The sequence below is a fragment of the Diospyros lotus genome, chromosome 9 (genome assembly GCF_014633365.1).
Source record: "Diospyros lotus cultivar Yz01 chromosome 9, ASM1463336v1, whole genome shotgun sequence".
NCBI lineage: Eukaryota > Viridiplantae > Streptophyta > Magnoliopsida > Ericales > Ebenaceae > Diospyros > Diospyros lotus.
In genome coordinates, this window is record NC_068346.1 from 8,628,141 (window position 1) to 8,647,407 (window position 19,267).

General features: G+C 36.2%; 1 protein-coding gene across 2 annotated transcripts in view; it reads right to left on the reverse strand.

Moving 5' to 3' along the window:
• LOC127809538 (phosphoglucomutase, cytoplasmic) overlaps positions 1-18,698 on the reverse strand; it is a 90,275-nt gene extending 71,577 nt beyond the window's left edge. Inside the window, exons 1-18 of one of the 2 annotated variants that reach the window (XM_052348402.1) lie at positions 18,339-18,696; positions 17,422-17,503; positions 16,350-16,405; positions 14,900-15,013; positions 14,724-14,786; positions 12,629-12,748; positions 12,426-12,526; positions 11,954-12,013; positions 11,758-11,857; positions 11,489-11,646; positions 11,314-11,409; positions 10,965-11,028; positions 10,796-10,877; positions 10,505-10,680; positions 10,325-10,401; positions 9,035-9,167; positions 8,781-8,897; positions 8,518-8,691 (exon numbers count right to left, since the gene is read on the reverse strand). In XM_052348402.1, the coding sequence (XP_052204362.1) occupies positions 8,620-8,691; positions 8,781-8,897; positions 9,035-9,167; positions 10,325-10,401; positions 10,505-10,680; positions 10,796-10,877; positions 10,965-11,028; positions 11,314-11,409; positions 11,489-11,646; positions 11,758-11,857; positions 11,954-12,013; positions 12,426-12,526; positions 12,629-12,748; positions 14,724-14,786; positions 14,900-15,013; positions 16,350-16,405; positions 17,422-17,503; positions 18,339-18,419 (1,752 nt within the window). In that variant the 5' untranslated portion in view covers positions 18,420-18,696 and the 3' untranslated portion in view covers positions 8,518-8,619. Of the gene's footprint in view, positions 1-8,517; positions 8,692-8,780; positions 8,898-9,034; positions 9,168-10,324; positions 10,402-10,504; positions 10,681-10,795; positions 10,878-10,964; positions 11,029-11,313; positions 11,410-11,488; positions 11,647-11,757; positions 11,858-11,953; positions 12,014-12,425; positions 12,527-12,628; positions 12,749-14,723; positions 14,787-14,899; positions 15,014-16,349; positions 16,406-17,421; positions 17,504-18,338 lie in introns of those variants that run through there. The other variant, XM_052348403.1, reaches the window with a different exon arrangement.
• Positions 18,699-19,267: the final 569 nt, after the last annotated feature.

The window sequence follows — 19,267 nt, forward strand, 5'->3', positions numbered from 1 at the left end:
AACACCAACTGGATACCTTTTGGACTGAATGTTGGCAAAGAACTCCCAAGTTAAACGTGGTTGACCTAGGGCAATCCAATGATGGGTGACCCCCTGGGAAGTTCGTGTAGGCCCATCAGGGTAAGTTGTTCTGGTCCTTCCTATCGCTCGATGCGGGTCTTTACAGGTGGTATCAGAGCTGACCCTTGGCGAAGGCGGTCCGATGAGGGCGGGGAGTGGCGCCGGGGCTTGAGGGCCTGTACAAGGAGCGGCTTCTGGCAGGCTTCTAGGATGGCAGCCCCCAAGGGGAGAAGGTCTGAGACCATTTGTAAGGTCGCATGACGAGAACGTCATGTGCTTAAGGGGGGGGAATGTAATACCCCGAGAGCCCAGAGAAGTTAGTATATATCGAGGATAGTGTAAGAAAAGAAACAACACCAACTGGATACCTTTTGGACTGAATGTTGGCAAAGAACTCCCAAGTTAAGCGTGCTTGACCTGGGGCAATCCAAGGATGGGTGACCCCCCTGGGAAGTTCGTGTAGGCCCATCAGGGTAAGTTGTTCTGGTCCTTCCTATCGCTCGATACGGGTCTTTACAGGTGGTATCAGAGCTGACCCTTGGCGAAGGCGGTCCGATGAGGGCGAGGAGTGGCGCCGGGGCTTGAGGGCCTGTACAAGGAGCGGCTTCTGGCAGGCTTCTAGGATGGCAGCCCCCAATGGGAGAAGGTCTGGGACCATTTGTAAGGTCGCATGACGAGGACGTCATGTGCTTAAGGGGGGGAGAATGTAATACCCCGAGAGCCCAGAGAAGTTAGTATATATCGAGGATAGTGTAAGAAAGGAAACAACACCAGCTGGATATCTTTTGGGCTGAATGTTGGCAAAGAACTCCTAAGTTAAGCGTGCTTGACCTGGGGCAATCCAAGGATGGGTGACCCCCCTGGGAAGTTCGTGTTGGCCCAACAGGGTAAGTTGTTCCGGTCCTTTCTATCGCTCGAACGGGATGTTACATGGCGTCTGAAGATTTGAAACAATTAATGTGCAATTAATGTGGAGTAGCGGCCAAGGCAGGGCATGGGCCTATAAATAGAGGTTAATGGAAGCAAATGGGAAGAAGCAGGGAGAGAGTTGCAGAGCAGTGGCCTAGCGATGCGAGAGAGAAGGAGAGATCGAGCTCGGGCTGGGCGATCCGAGAGAGAGAGAGAGAGAGAGGAAGCTGGCCGGCACCATTGCTGCAAGCCTCGGCCATGGCAGCCGAGCATCAAGCGGCCGAGCAGAGCAGGGCGAGGGGCGAGCTGGTGCGGCGGCCCAGCAAGGTGCCCGGTGGTTGGCGAAGCGGAGGAGACCGACCGGTAAGGCTGAAGGCGGCCGGAGTGGCCGCAAGCTCACGGCAGCAGCCATGGCTGCGAGCTAAAGTTGCAGCAGGGCCGCACCAGTCGCGGCCAACAGCGGCGCGGTGAGCGTGGCAGCGGCCGGGGAGGTCGGCGGAGGCCGACGAGGGTGATCGCGGCGGCCGGTGGGAGCGAGGAAGGGCTGGCGGAGCTCGACCGTGCGGGCGCATGGCTGGCGCACAAGTTGCAGGGGCGGGTGCTGTGCGAAGAAAGAAAAAAGAAGAAGAAGAAGAAGAGAATGAAGAAGAAAAAGAGAAGAAAGAATGAAAAGAAGGAAGGAGAAGAAGAAGTTGCAGGTGTTGCGCGGGAAGTAGGGGAGAGGAGGAGGAAGAAGAAGAGAGGAAGGAGAAAGAAAAAAAAGAAAAAGAAAAAAAGAAAAGAAAGAAAAAAATAAGAAAAAAAATAAGAAATGATGGAAAAAAAAATCCTAGAAAATCCCAAAAGATAGGAAACTATATTTCGGTGATATCCTGGAGATTTTGGTGGGAAAAAAAAAAGTTACCTGAGCACGCATGTCGGGAAAATGGCACGCAAATCGAGAAAATCGGAGATGCTGAGTTAAGGTAAGTAAAATCTCCTAAAAATTTTTAAAAATTCAAGAATATTATTTTATGAATTGACGTAGTTAAATATTTGAGAAAATATTTTTTAGAAATATATAATTTGAAATTATTGAGGAAAAATAGGAAGAAATAGAGAGAAATTTATAGAAAATGTCATAAATTATAGAAAAATAGGTTTTAATGTTTATTTAAATAATTATGGTGATTAGGATGTTTTAAGGTTGAATTTGAAGAGACCCGTGCAAATTTTGAGGATGGCACGCAAATTAAGGCGATGCAAGAGGCAAGGCGCGGATATCGAGATAGCTCGATAAGCTTGAAAAGGTAAGTGGTACTTCCTCGAAAATGATTTCATCATATTGACATGCCCTGATATGTATCCATCACGTAGATTGCATACATGACTATGAAATGCATAAATACACGTTGATATTATCGATCACATGCATATGAGGCCGTAGGGGGTACGAACTGGCACCGCTGCCTTACCAAGGGTGCACCCATACACCCCGGCTTCGAAAGAGGTGGCCGCTAAAATGGTAGGTAGCATGAGAGGTGCAGTTGACACCTACGATGAAAGACATTGCATACACTCATGACATAGTATTATGTACCCTTACTTAGATGGTTTATCATCTAACTTGGGTTCGCCCCTGGAACATTCAACGTTCCAGTCGGGACTTGCAGAGATGATTCCAAGATTGGTGAGATGTAGTGACGTGATACGTCGAGAGACGAGTAAATGTACCATGTTATGTTGTAATATGAGTAGTTTAAGAATTATGTACATTATTGTCAGACGCTTATGAATTAACTTTGTAATGAATGTCATGTCTAGTATGAGCAGGTTCGATTCAGCTTCCGCTTTGTATTTATTTCTAGTATAGATATCTCGCACTAGATAAGGTCTTAGAGAATTTCGGGATAATGTAAAGATAAAAAAAAAAAAAATAGACCAAATTTCCTAAGGCATAACACGCCCTGAAGGAGTGGGCTGTTACAATAAACATTTTTCTTCCATTTGCCAAAAGATGTAGCCTTTTCTTTTTATTTTGCCTTTGCCTATAATAATAAAAAATAAGTAGACTATATTTATAATTTTTTTTAAATGATAAGAAAATGCATGTCCAATATTGAAGTGACTTTTAGGCTTACCTCACGAATGCGAATAGTATTAAAGTCACGCTCATCACGAATAACAACATTAACATTTATTTCTTGAAGAAATCGAACCTACATATGTAAAAACTTTAGAGTGATAAATAAAACTTTATACACATAAATAAAAAAATTAGTAAACGAAGTTGATATTATGGTTCGGTGTAAGTCTCCATCCACCTGTAAAGTATGAGGAAAAAAATTAGATATGATAAGTATTTTCTTTAAAAAAAAAAAATAGGCCTTATATTAAATTTATATGAAGAAAAAAAAACTTACTTGACCAAAAATAGTAATATTGTCCATAACTATTGCACTTCAACCTAAAAAGCAAATCAGTTGCTACCAAATCAGATAATAAAATTAAATATTTTATTTAAATAAATAACTACCATGAATAGAATAGATGATGAAGAGAAGAAAAAAAATATAAACCAAAATGATAAAAGGCCAACCCAATATTTATAACAGATGTATTTTAACAATCACATTAAAATGATAAAATTAAAACCAAAATCAAATCCTGATATGAATAATTATCACTTGGAAAGTCTAAGAGGAATAATTGGAAAGTAAAATTAAGGAAGATGACGACCCTAATTTTTTACACCCAATAATTTTTTATAAAAATAAAATAGCATTTATTATGTTTGGTTACATGAAATTACCATTGATATTGGGTTAAACGGGCTTTTGGGCAAATTGGATCTTAATAGAGGATTTACTTGGTTTTTGGCTCGAAATTTTCACTTTTATTTTATGAAGAGACTGTTTTTAGTTGTTTAATTTAAATTTATAATTCTTAATGAGTTATAATTTACGTACACTACTCCTATGAGTTATAATTTTTTTACTTTAAACACGGATTATCTCAAATGAGTTATAATTTTTTTCAGAGAAACTTAAATAAGATATAAAAAAATGAGTTATAATTTTTCTCCGAGAAACTTAAATAAGATATAAAAAAATGAGTTATAATTTTTCTCAGAAAAACTCAAATGAGTTATAAAAAAAATAAACACATATTTGGGTCCAACTCATGAAAAAAATAAAATTGTATAAACACATAATTTTATAAGAGTAGGACCTACATAAACACATATGAAAAAAATAAAAAATAAAATTGTATAATTGGATCCAATTCATTTTCGTCCCATAAAAGTTTTAAAAGATAAAATTGTATATTTGGGTCCAACTCAATTGTACCCAATGTTAGAAATTGTTAAAATTAAAATATTTAGTGCAAATTTTTTAATAAAAGTGTACCCAATGTCCTAATTTTCTTTTTCTTTTGTTATATTTTTTGGTGCTTTCAATACGAAATTTCATTTCTCTTGAATGATGACAAAAATTACAATTTACAATTTTTACATGGATATACACATACACATGACACTGATTTATAATTTAAATTTAATTTATTATTTAAATTAATACACATACACGACACTGAAACACCTTTTATTCATTTTAAAACTAAAGTTATATTACATGGAAATGTATATGAATGGATGAGATGAAATTTAATATCTCTAACCAAAATACTTAATTAAACAACTTTCATTCAAATGGCCCACGAAGAGAGTGAAGAACCTTGGGTCGTAAGTGGTCAAATGAATGAAATAATTCTATTTTTTCATTTTATATAGATTATTTTAATTTAAAAATAATTTTATTGTGCCTAAAATAAAAAAATAGAATTAATAAATTAAAATTAAAATTAAAATAAATAAATTCTTTTTGAATATTTGCATAAGTAACTCAATAGGATAGATTAACCAATTTCACATTTTTTAAGTATCAAAGATTCAACACCTAAAGATAAAAATATTAAATTTTGAATTAAGTTTCCTATTTTCATATCATTCTTTTGGAGTTGAATCATCCATGCCAAATTATTATACATCAAAACTTACATTGTTGGTGTTTTTATTTAAAAAATTTCAAAAATTAAGTATTAAAACTTACATGATATTTCAAAAAAATTCAAAACTTACAATGTTGATATTTAGAATACTTAAAAATTAAGTATTAAATGAAAAAGAGTCCCCGATCTTGTATACCCAAGAGTAACATTCCCTAGTTTTATTAAAAAAAAAATTAAAATTCATGAAAGTTTAGCACATAAATCAATTTATCACACAACAAATATTTCACATGAACAATATTTGTATATGTGTGTGATAAAGTTATTTTAAATGGATCATCTTTAAACCTATAAACAACTAACTCGTGTGTCTGTGATTGAAAAATAGTTATTTTAATAGTTCTCCACCCATTTGCCTTCTTACATACACACACATACATACATTTCACACGCAGGCATACACGCACATGCACCCATGCATTTCACTCTCTCTCTCTTTCTTTCAAACTATTGCGAGCACAAACCCACCCCTGTCCCCCCACCTCTCGAGCAAACCCACCCACCCATCATCCCCGCTCTCTCACTCTCATTCTTCCCTGTGCCATCACATCTACATCTCTCTCGCCTGTGCAAACCCACCCCTTCCCCCATCTCTGTTTCTCTCACCTCTTGGGCAAACCCACCCACCCACCATCGCTTCTCTCTCGCTCTCACTCTCCCTTGCGTCTCCACCCTCCATTCTCTCTCTTTCTCGCTCACGCTCTCGCCCACACAATCACGACTTAGAGAGAACGAAGATAGCATAATGGAACTAAAACTAAAGCCGTGACTATATATAAATACGCATAGTGGCTATAGCGTAACGGAATAGGAATTATATATGAAGATAGCATAACGGAATAGGGACTATATATGTGAGTGTATATATAAATACACACAGATACACAAATGGCTTCCATATATACACTCACATATGAATTAACCTCTCTAAAAACAACCAAATGGCTGCCATATATACACTCACATATAAAAATACAGTCGCGAGAGATACATACGCACAGATATACACTCACTATGCCTATGAATGGGTGTGGGTGTGTGTTTTGCTTTGCTTTGCCCATTCATATACAATAGCAAAAAGCTATGTTTAATATATACCGTGCCTTTGAGCAGTGGCTTAGAGCTTCATGCGCAGCGGTAGACAGAAATGGATGAGATAAGGGATGAGAGAGATACACACTGAATGGAGTTTCATGCGGTGGACAGAGGAAAAAAGAGAGAGGGAGACGGCGGGTGGGTGGATGGGTGGGTGCCAGTGACTGAAGGAGTGGGAGAGAGAGAAAGAGAGAGGCAGCTGCCCACATGTCCATCAATCAGTCGGCCATTGAGTAGCCACAAATTGGAGAAGGATTGTTGGGTGGAAAATGATTTAATCTCAACCATCAAATACATAAAAAATGATCCCAGCCATTCAAATGTCTCAAAAGTGAGACATTTTAAAAAACCATGCTATTTTATTATATAGATTAGTGATTCGCACACGTGTCTGTCATTCAATTCGCACATGATAAGATATTATATTTTTATATTTATTTAATTTATGTCACCTTTAATTGAGCACAATAAAAACTAAGGAAATGACAATAAAAATAAGATTTTCACTTATACAGTTGTTACCACGGAATGATGATTTTTTTTAAATTAATGAAAAAATGTATTACTAAATAAATATTTTTATCCTCATATTTCTTTTATAATATTTATTACATATATAAGTTTGTTCACATCTCCCCCCTTAAAAACCAAATAAAAATCAAAAAATTGAATTGATTAAATAAATTGAACAAACGTAAAAAAAAATCAATAAAATAAAAAGAACAAACAAACTGACAACACCAAAAAGCCAAAGAAATTGAAAAACCAAAGAAATGGACAAAACTTAAAAACACAAAAAAAGAAAAAAACCCCAACTAAAACTCATTTTTGTGAGTTGCTGGTTAAAGTAAAGAGGACTAGAAATAATGAGTCAGTCTTGAGTCATAGGTAGCTAGTTAGAGCAAAAATGAAAAGTCCATATTAATTGAGACAACAATGATCGATAAAAGATTCAAGTCAACCGGTGAAGGGAAAGGCAAAATAAAGGTTGAATGCAAAAATGACTCTGTTCGACTCATAGATTGTCGATCAGAGCAAAAAGAAAGGGCTGAAAATCGAGATCGATTGAGATGGTGATGGTTGACGAGAGATGGAAACAAGAGCATTAATGGCAAAAGGGAAGACAATGAAAGGACGGTTGAAGGTGAAGCAAAGAGGACTAAATTTAGGGTCGTTATTTCTTTCTTTTTTTTTTCTATTTTTTGCCCCTTATTCTTCTTTTCTTTTTTTTTTAGTGCAACAATGCAAGAGGAAAATGACGTTTTGGAATTTGGTCAATTCAATTATTTCAAAAAAATTAAAAAAAAAACTAAACCAAAATAACTAAACTTTGCAAAAATTAAAATTAAATAAAACTAAATCTTATAAAAAACTAAACCAAACCAACAATTTCAATCAGTTTGATTTGGTTAACTTGAAATTTTGCACACCTCTAACTCTCACCCAAAGCCCACCTCTACCCTTTTGTTCAAAATAATTTTATTTAAAAATTAAATACAAATTTTATTTTTATTAATATTTTTAACTAGAAAAGGAAAAATAAATTTTTTAACATATAATTAGTAATATTTTTAAATTAAATATTATATTGATATGATTATTAATTTTTAAAATGAAGAAGAATATTTTTGTTAACGTATTACATTTTATCATTTCATTTCATAAAAAATAAATGCGTGCCAAATATAATAATAAAATAATCATTCCAATTCTGTCTATACCAAACACTATAATGAAATGAAAGTCATTTGATTCTTAATTTTTTTATCCTATTCGTTCAAAACCAATCGTGACCTTAATTTTACAAGGATTTTGAAGAAGAATGAGTTGGATGAAAAATGAATATATATTTTTATTTATTCTCTTTTAAAATTTTATTTTGTCTCCTACCCATTGCTAAAAAAAATGAAAATGTTTTTTTTTTATGTCGACAATATTAACCTTACTAATTTTCTTAAAAGTTCAGATTTAGCTTAGATTACTATTCGTTTAAAATGTTTAATATTGAAAAATAGTTTACATTTGAAAATATTTTTTACACAATTATTTTCATCTTATTTTTTAGTTTTTCTTTTGCACGTAAAATGCTTTCCAAATGAATAATTTCACTAGTTGGCAAAATGAAATATTTTCCAAAATTTAGTTAGATATATATGTGTATACACATGCATTCCATGTACTTATATTTATGTATATGTACATGCATTACCCATATATAGATGAATATAGGTATGCGTGCAAATTGTTTGGTTATGATCAGTTGACTTCATCAAATGGGCCAACCTTATAAATGAAGAGATGGAATCACATTCAAATTAGCTGAACAAAATTTGCTTACCAGAGAGTCTAGCCGAGTAGCCCGTATTATTATGGAGGCAAGGCAACGCCACAACACCAACATGGTGAAAAACTTAAAAAGCGCATTATATAGGGCAGCCTTAGTATGGTAATAGCTCTTGGAATGTAGAAAACAGTCTGATGCTCTTTGTAGTAGTATGAACTAATCTATGTAATAACCGTCGGGGCAGATCGGCCAGTGAATTCCTGCATCTTAGATAGCTTGAGAGCTACCTCCACCTGTAACCAAATGCACCCCAGTTAGCAACAAAGTATCTGAAAAATATGCGGTAACAAATTTGCCAGGATATTTTTAGATTGTATCTCACAAGAGGAGCAAGTGCTTCTTGCGAATCTCTCCCAGTTTTTGATGGATCCTTCTCGTATTGCTCGATGTAAAGACGAATGGTTGCTCCTTCTGACCCAGTTCCAGATAGGCGGAAAACCTGGAATGAAGTGTCAACAATTCTGAAAAACAGCTTTTTTGCAAAATTTCTACCAGACTCCTAACAGGCTTGATGTTTGTCAAACGGTGATGACACTCCAATTGTCAAAGGGAGTGATGAAAGGGATGCCTGCTTACCAATCGTGACCCATCTTCAAACAGATATCGAATACCCTGATGCTTTGAGATGGAACCATCGACAGGGTCTTTGTATTCAAACTCATCAGCATTGATCACATTGGACACATCTGAGCGTATCCCTTTTATGGTCCTGCACAAGTAAACAGCATGAGCTCATCAAAATCACACATTAGAATCGTTCTCCAGAAATGACCTCGAACCTCATACTACAAAAAAAATACACCTTCAATATTATTTTTCAGGTGCATTAACATTTAATAGGAATATTTAGGATATGCAACTTGCAGAAGATCAGCAGTTCGGCTTCAATTATTGAATGGTGAAGAAGCAGTTCACGTCCGGTAAGGATAAGACCTAGGGCAAGGTAAACTCAAAAGGGCAATAAATATTGCACGGAAGACTGGGCTATTATTGAGAGGTTCATCAACAAAATTAAGAATGGGAGAGGGAAAAGGGAAAAGAGATGTATGAAAGGAACAAAAGAAGTTAAATTTTCTGTAATAGTGCGGTCCAGAGGGCACCCACCTATGGTCAATCTCAGTCATCTCCAGTGTAGAGGAGAATCTGGCTGTTACAGTAAATGTATTTTTTTGCCTAGCAAAGATGGCTCCAAAAGATACTCATTGTTTAATTCACAATGATTTGGCATCCAAATCAGCTCCTTGTTTAATTCACCTACTGTTTACCAGAAAAATCCCTGGCAGACTGCCAGACAAGACCAAACTTACAGAAGGACCCAGAACCTCTCGTACTGGATAATTAGCATAACCAGGAAGAGATCATATCAAAATTCTTTTACAAGGCCTTCCTTTGGCAAATCTTTTAAGATTTCCACAAACAGAATTGTTGAGCAAAGTTAAGGGCCACATGCCCACACAGCTAAAATTTATGGTCTGATATTTGTTTAAATCTTGCCTACTTAAAATTTCAAGGCATCTAGCAGTGAGAAGAAAGAAAAAATAAATCAGAAGAAAGGCAAATACAGGAGGCTAAGAAAATCCAAGAAGAAAGGAGACAAGGATACAAACAGGGAAGGCAGAAAAGGATAGCACAAACAAGGCTTTATGCACTATGCTTCTTGGCCTTCCAAATTTCATAACAGCATTTATTCCATCCTTGAGGAAAACTAGGAAATTGATTAGACAGGAGATAAATCAGAGATGCTTGATCACGGATGTCTATAGGTACAACACAGTGAATAACTTTTAGGTTATTAAGCATCTCGATATGAAATGCCAAAGTAATTATTTCACAATAACTATCTTGAAAGTACCAAGAAAAGCATACTTGTTAACTTCAGAAAGATCAGACTGCAGCTTGACCAAATATGCCATCAGTTCTTTTGCTGCACCTGCATCAACACTCTTTAAAAGAAAACATAAATCAGAATTTATAAATGATGTCTAACAGTCTTATTGTCATAAAAGAATTGAATACCAAGTAACAAGTGCTACAGATCATCCTCACCTCATAATCATATCGAGTATAATAGTGGCGACCATAGGAAGCCCAATGCTGGCGGACAATGTCTTCAACACTCACAAGCTTATCCCCACTGAGGTTATCCTTGTTTTTGTAAGCAAGGATAGAAAGCCAAGCTAATACAGCCCAGATTCCATCTTTTTCACGAATATGGTCTGAGCCTGTCAGCATATAAACAAACGATTAAATTATTGCAAAATGTACTTTTCCAAGATAACTATAAGCCAACTCTTTATATTAAAAAACACTGGAAAATAGGAAGTCATGGACGCCTACCAGTTCCAAAACTTTCTTCACCACAGATTGAACATAACCCAGCATCCATCAGGTTACCAAAGAATTTCCACCCAGTAGGCACCTGGAATTTTGGAGGGAAGACAATTATATATATCATACTAGTGGTACATGGATCTGTAAATGGTTAGAAGTTTAGGCAGTAGAATACCTCAAAGAATTTCAAACTTAAATGCTTTGCTACCACATCAAGAGCAGCTGATGTAGGCATGCTCCTATAGGAAGAAAGTTAAATATGAAATTAAAATTTATGCAATGACTGAAAACACAAGATGATGTCCAGAAATATATGGTCAGCAATGGAGCACACTTCTGTGTTTATAAGGGAGATAAAAGTATATCAATGTTCATACAAACACAAACAGTTACCTATAGAAATATTAGTATGTTCCTGGGTGGGTGGATGTGAGCGTGCAAGCAAATGTACAGCTTTTATCACATGGGCACACATAAAAAAAGGAGAAAAGGGAAGGAAAACGCTAGGAAAGACAATGCAGAACCTGGCGACTCCCTTTAGACCACCAGAAAAGTACGGTATTGATGCAACGGCATTTGCAGCAATAATAGCAACTGAATCGGATGGAGTAACAAAAAACCTGAAATCACAAAAAAAGCCTTGAAATGATAGATTCCAGCAAGAATTCATTTTCTCAACAGTCAAAAGTACTACGCTACCTTCTACCAAGAATCATGTTACGATCAGCATCACCATCAGCAGCAGCCCCAAATTCTGGTGGTTCATCCTGGGAATTTGACTTGCCCAACCCCATACGCTCAACCAACTCCTTTGCATAGGTTAGATTGGGATCTGGATGCCCTCCTCCAAAGTCCTCCTGCAACACATAGTAGTAACAGAAAAAAGAATGTGGAGAAACATAAATGGTTCATGTGGAAACTAGTTTGGCAATGTCACACTAAATAACAAGTTACAAACACAGAAATACCTTTGGTACACAGTTCAATAATGAGCTTTCTTTTGCACCAAGCTCCTCCACAAAGATACGCTTAGCATAAGCTCCAGCAACACCATGAAGTGCATCATAACTTTAAATGAAAACAAGAGTTAAGCACAGCACACCAAAAAAGGAACATTGGTTGAAAAGTATATCAGATGTCAAGCATGGGATGGGACCAACGTACCAAAATGTGAATTTTGGAGATGAAAGCAACTTTTGGATAGATTGGAAATCAAATATTGACCTGGGAAACCAGTTGTTATTCAAGTTGAGGAATACTAAGATCATTATGGAAATAGTATTATACAGAGTAAAAATAATACTATAATGAACATAATAAAAGGACTGTTGGTCATTGAACTCACATGAAGCTGACTGTTAGTCACAGAACATCATGAAAACCAAAATAGAAACAGAAATTGGAAAATAGTAGAATCGAACACCAAAGGTTCAGAGTAGGAAACCACTCTACCATGACAAAGAACACGTAACAACACACACTCACACAGGCTATTAGATATTAAAGGTAGCAGTTGACTATTAAAAGGAACAAGAGGAAGAAAACATAAAAGCAACAACAAAAACAAACAAGCATTAGCAATCTATGGAGACGAGAAAAAAAAAAACTTTGAATTCTGCTTTTGAAGATAACATACTTCATCAATTTCACATAATCACTAGCTGAATCAAAAACGTCAACATGAAACTGGCCCTCAGGTCCTGAAAAGCTTGTTATGCCTGTTGCAGAGATATCCACCTGGAACATATGTCAAGTGTTATGAGGCAAGGGTTGTTGAACTGGTATTCAATTGCTGAACCAATGCAATGTAAAACTCTATAATTCTTAAGAATATCATACATCTGGTAAGTCCTCAGCAATTAAATACTCCTTTATTGTTTTTGTGTTCTCAAAGATCTTGTCAGTAACTCCTTCTGGTGCAGGTCCACCATTTTCCATGTTGTATTTAATTCCAAAGTCCTGTGAGATAAAATATATACACATATATGCAAGAGGTCAGCCTATCTGCTTAGCAGTTAGTAATCTGAATACTGTGAAAAATAAGGGACAATATTAGCAAGAAGAGAGAAAAAGAAAGAAAAATATGGGAAATTTTTTTTCCTATCTAAACAGTTCAATGGCAGTGTCATGTACTGCGTGATATAAGGGGTAGTATAGCAATTAAATGTAATGGAGGAACTAAATGTAATAAGAAAGGAATCTAGGTGCGAGTTAGTTAGTGGCTGTAGGGGATGGTACAGAATTTGTTGTTGCTGCGGCAGCTTGAACATTCCCCAATGATGTAAACGGTTACAACACGTGAGGGGCAAGTATCCCAGCTATATATGGGTACTCTCTCTCTCTCTCTCTTGGAATTATCCAAGCAATATTACAACTTAATTCTCTGGAATCTTCTCATTTCTCTCTTTCTCCCTCATTTCTCTCTGATTTCCCTCTCCCAACTCTATATCGATCAGCCTACTGACCGAGAATTCCTTAGTCAGATCCTCCAGACCTGACAATCAGATCCAATTGTAGTCAGTGTTATTAAAGGCCCAAGGCGCACTATAGCGCAAATGGGTGTTGGAGCCTAAAGCGCAAGGCGAGGCGCACGCCTGATGGAACTAGGTGCATGCTAACTAAAAAAAAAAAAAGAAAAATATATATCTTGGTTGAAATTCAAGATTAACTAATGATGCATTTTAAATAATCTAAAAATCATCCTCATCGTCAAGATCAAACATTTCCATATTTTCATCATTAGAAGCATCATCTCTAATATCTTCTTCCACATCATCTCCCTCTCCATCTTCATCAAGTTCAAATTTAATTGGAGCATTTAAAGTAGTAGCCTTTTTACTTATTGTCAAATTTGTAGTTGAAGCAATAAATTTAAACCCTAAACAATTAAAAGTTAAATAAAGTAGTAAACAGTAAAATAAAAACCCAAAAAAATAGTTAAAAAAGCCCAGGCGCACCTAAGCCCAAGGCGCCTTAGGCCTAGGCGCGCCTTGATGGTCTGCGCCTGCCTGGAAGCCTTCCAGGCGCCCAAGGTGCGCCTTGAGCCTAGGAGCGCCTTTAATAACACTGAATGTAGTTCTTATCCAATTTGACTTGCTGACTGAAATTCACCCCTTCCATACAAACAAATACTTTGAGAATAACCTTATTATGTTTGGCAAATTCTCTTCCTCAATCAATATTCTAGTGTGCATGTACAGGATTTTATTCCATTTGCCCCACACCAAGGGAAGACAATGTTTCCAAGGGAGAGAGAGAAGATGGTGTTCTGTAGAATAAATATTTCATGCTACTTCCATCCAATTCTAGATAGAATACGATATGTGGTCAAAGAATCCTTAGACGAGAAATTATATTGAAGAGAAGTTGAACTTATTTCATTACTTGATTGAGAACAAAGATTGATACTTAAGACAATGAGGCTTTGCCAAAATGGTGTTGCCTTTATATATTAGAATAGAAATACAGTACATAGATCTTTCATGCATATTGAGCACAGTGATTCAGATAACCTTAACGTAGTGCATATATCTTCAGCCAATACGGATCAGTTGAAAGATTACGGACAACGATTTGCCCTTTTGTATGCGGTCTGTCTTCCTTCCAGTAAGTAGTAACATTTGAAGCAAAATACACACAGAAACACCATATATAGTCTGAGAAAGCAGAAAACTAGATATATACTCCTTATCTTGTTCTAATCAAGTTTTAGATTCCTGAATCCAGAATAGATAACAAACAGAAGATTAAGAATTAGTGTTGCATGTTAGTCTTAGTAATGCCTTTCAGGGAAGAGAAAAGAACACTAGAAATAGAGTAATAATTAACCTAGTTATTTTGTTACACCATAAATATAAATGATCATACCATTACCAAAAATAAAAAATTCCTTCCCCGTAGAATTAGTGACTAAGCAAATACAGATGGTAAATACCTCATGGGGGCCACCTGGATTGTGACTTGCAGTCAATATAAATGCTCCTGTTGCCTTAGATCCCTGTATCAAGAATTAGAAATAAAAGTTGAATTTTACATCAAACTGGTTTTCACAAGAATGAGAACAAACACAAAAGACAGCTGGAAGTAAGCATCTGAACCAGATTAACCTACATCATGCCCGACTCTTTCACGTATAACAGCTGATACAGCAGGAGTGGACAGCAAACTATTTTGACCAACCCAAATACGTCTTACTCCATTTGCAGCTGCCATCTTAATTATAATCTGCCAGTTTCCACAAATGGGATTATCAATAAAGTATCAGAGGAAAGGTGTAAGCATATTTTATAGCCACTAAGAAGCAATCATTTTATATGTTAAAACAACTAAAGATTCATTAATGAGAAAAGAACTAGGGTTACAATTCCCATTCAATCGACAAACAAGGGGACAACATTCAACTGAGTTCAAGCATTGCACAAGCATCAAGGTTGCTATGCCTAAAATCCATTAGGGTTGGACTTATGGCTATACAATATCAATCTTTTTCATAGCACATGTAAATACTTAGTATCAATTGAACTGACTAGACTAGGTAACCTGATTCTCAATCAAACTCCAACAAGGTAGTATTTTGTAGAGTGGCAAACCCAACCTGAACCTATAAAGGGTGTTCTTAGTACACAAGGCTCCTTGCTTTGAGAGAATCAGGTAAAGATGATTCTTGTACACAGCCTTATCCTTGCTTCCTAAAGAGTTTTTTCCAGCCCTATAAATTCAACCCTAATACTGTTCCAACCTATCTACACACAAAAAGGTTGCAACTTTGTTGTCCTATGTACAAGATAACTAATGATAATGGCAACAATAATAAGCAAAGCTAAGCACAGAGACAAACATTTGAACGGTTTGAAATAATGATGTCAGCTTTCTTAAGGTGTCTAAAAACAGGCATCCCTGGCACAAGAAGCCCCCTGCTTTGCAAGGGTTGGGAGATGGCCTTCTTTGTACACGGCCTTACCTTTGCCTTACAAGGAGGCTGTTTCCACAGTTCAAACCCTTGACCTTCCAGCCTTCTTAAGATGTCTACTATCAAGAAAAAATTTTAATGTGATTTTTTTTGAAATGCCCCAAAGTAGAGGCCAAGAAAGAAAAGTTACATGAAATGTTGATGACAGTAATTATATCTGTTGAAAAGAATGTTTTCCAAACAATGTTTGAAATTCATAAAAATAAAAGTTGAGAAATGGCAATCTTCTTGTAGTGCCACCAACACCTCTAGATGCCAACGAGACCAAATTGCCAAAGCATAATAGGTGAAATGTTAGTGACAAATAACAATTGCTACATCAGCTATGGAGTGCTGCAAGAGGAACTGCCAACCACAGGGACCTGTAGCACAATTTTAAAATTACAGAACATCTCCATGCAAATGGACAAAACCACAGGGAGTCTAGGGGCAATTTACCCCCACAAAAAAAAATTTACAAGCGAGTTGTTAAAAGAAAAAAAAAAAGTCAACGCTGGCAACTTGAAAGACACATGACAAGCAAAAACCAGTTAACAGTAGATCTGCACCTAAGAAACAACAAGTGCAGCAACTGCTTGAAACAACAGTTACCTGGACTGCATCCTTTGAAAAATAGCGACCATCACCAGAAACAACAAGTGTAGCACCTGCATGCATGGAAATGCAGTTACAATAAGTGAAGGTAACCGCTGGTAATATTATGTGAGGATGTATAAAAAAGAGAAAGTGAGTATCATAACAATAATGTCATGTTAAAAAATTTAAATAAACTGCTCCCTCAATAGAAGATGGCAAGTTACATAAAAGCAACCCATATCCACAATATCATGCAAAGAATAGACCAACTCTGCCACAATGTAACTAATGCTGATGAAGGCCAATGCTTCATGAATCCAGGCAAACAGCAGCAGATAGATTGTGCTGTATGGTCATGATATTGTTACATCACTTATGTTACTCTGGAAGTGACTTTCTTTTTCCAATAATATAAGATCTGTAATACTGGAAGCTAGTTAACAAGTTTATTTTCTTCACCCAATGTAGAAAAGACTCAAAGGTGAGCACTTCAGTCGCCTCACCTAGGCATGTGAAGGACTCAAGGCTCCATGGAAGTGCCTCATCTACCTCTAGGTGTGGCAGCTTCAATTAGGAATGCTTAGGCAAGTGCTTCAATGAGGCGGCAGGCATTGAAGGCACTTGCCTAGGTGTAAAAATAAAAAAAAAAGCATAAAGAAGGTTTGGCCAGAAGGCATCTCAAAAGAAGCTGCATCAACAAGAATACATTTAATGCAAGAATATTTGATTGACATGAAACAGAAACTATAAATTCTTTAGCATAATAACCCCTAAATTCTAGTCACAAGAAAATCATATTTCCAAACAATTAGCAACTACAGATTGCAATAGTTTTTCCTTAAAAAAAATGGAATCCCCTTTTAGAGGAAATTATCTTCCTAGAAAAGAGAACACCCATATGCTACCTTGATTATTCCTTGGCAATAAACACCTAGAAGCAGAAAACATTGAAAATTCATCTACTCTTTGATTTGATTAGTGATTACTACACCGAATACAAGTAGGAACAAAAATAATTCATCTAATGCCACTATCCTGTTGAAAATACAAGTACAAAATAAAACAGAGGACATAATGCCAAGCCTACCTTTCACTTTTTCTGCTGAGAGGGCATTGAATGTTGACTGGACAAAATTATGCAAGTAATGAGGTTGCATGAACACTTTCACCTGAGAGGTCCATCAATATGCATTAGATAAAACAAAAGAAAGATAAACAGCAGCTAACAATGCAAAATAAAAATTATCAGCAATATGATCAGATTTGACAGCAAGTCCCTAAATGTTCAACTAATGGCATTTAGTAAGTGTTGACAACCCAAGAGCCACAGTTTGTGCATAAGAGGACCTAAATTCAATTTCCATATTGATCAATTGTTGTGAACAGAAGCCTTTAGCATGTTTGGACCTTTGGGCTTCTTCAAGATCATGATCCTATCAAGGATCTCATACTGGGAGCTCACCATATATGTGATTTGGATAAACAAGCAGCAAGATTTACTCCACAAGTCCTAGAAATAACAATATACAAGTATGTTCTTAACACTAGGACACAAGATATTCAAAATTGAATCACGTCAACTTTGAGCTAAAACTGAATCTCTCTTGTGTATGATATAAATCAGAAGACATGACGGTATACGATCAGGAAAACATCGTATAAATCTCTTCAACGATACAAAATTCATTGGCATGAGTTTTTATTCGAGTCAGAAATTACTAGCAAAATAAATAAGAAAGCTGGCACAGATTCACTGTTCCATAAAACTCGTTCTCGATCCGTATACAAATCCGATGAAAAAAGAACAGATTCATCAGATCCATCGACGGAACAAAGATCAATCGCTTAGATAGTGAATATTGAAGAAAACTTTGGGAAGACAAGCTAATACGCAACAAATGGTATCCAATTAAGCAGACGTAACCAAAAGACAAACAGATAGGCAATAGATTCATATGCGCACACGCGGAGAAGAATGAACTGGAACGGAGATTTTAGAATCACCTTCTTCCTGAGACCAGAGGTGCCTGGTTTTTGGCCCTCGTAGGGCTTGGTTTCGACAAGAGCAACCTTGAACACCACCATTTCGTTCCTCTTTTTTTTTTCCTGAACTGCAAACCAAACGATCGAATTGAATCTTGAATCGGAGATCGGAGATGATAGAAGGAAAGTAAGAGGGAGAGAGAGAGAATAATAGTGCGTCTGTATATATAAAGATGTAGGGAGAGAAACGTGGAATCACAGTAAGGCCACGCGTCGTCGGGAAAGGAGATGGAGCGCGCTTTTTGAGAGTGAGTGAGTGAGAGAAAAACGCAAACAGAAGTTGTATAAGAGACGATAGAGCTAGAGAGAGAGAACATGTGAAGGGAAGAGGATAATTCGATTGAAGACCTGGAACCGCACGCAAGATTGGGCCAAGCCGCTAGCGGAAGAGGGTTGCCTCGTATGCCGAGGCCTCGGACTTCCGATCCCAATACCAACCTTGTGGTCCTGTGAATGAGCCGATTTGGTTTTTTCTCATTTATGATTCTTTAAATGTGCATTAGATATTAAGTATATCTATAGTAGTTTATAAAAAAAATAATATTAATTATTATTTTAATATAATAATAGCTAAATTTTAATAAATATATTTTTAAGTAATTTATATTATTTCTCATTTTAAAATAATTTTATTGAGCAAGACAACTAATTAACTATTACCCTTAATTAGTCTTACCCATTTATAAATTATATCTAATATAATAGTATTTGTTAATCATTATAAGAGATAAAAAAAAAAGGATAAAATAGGAGAAATATTTTGAACTTTTTAACATGATCGTTAATGACAATATACAAAATAATCTTTAAGTGACTTTTATCTAATTTTTTTATAAATTGTTATATATATTTCTCGCATTACTCCTTATGAGTTATACTCGACCAAGCAA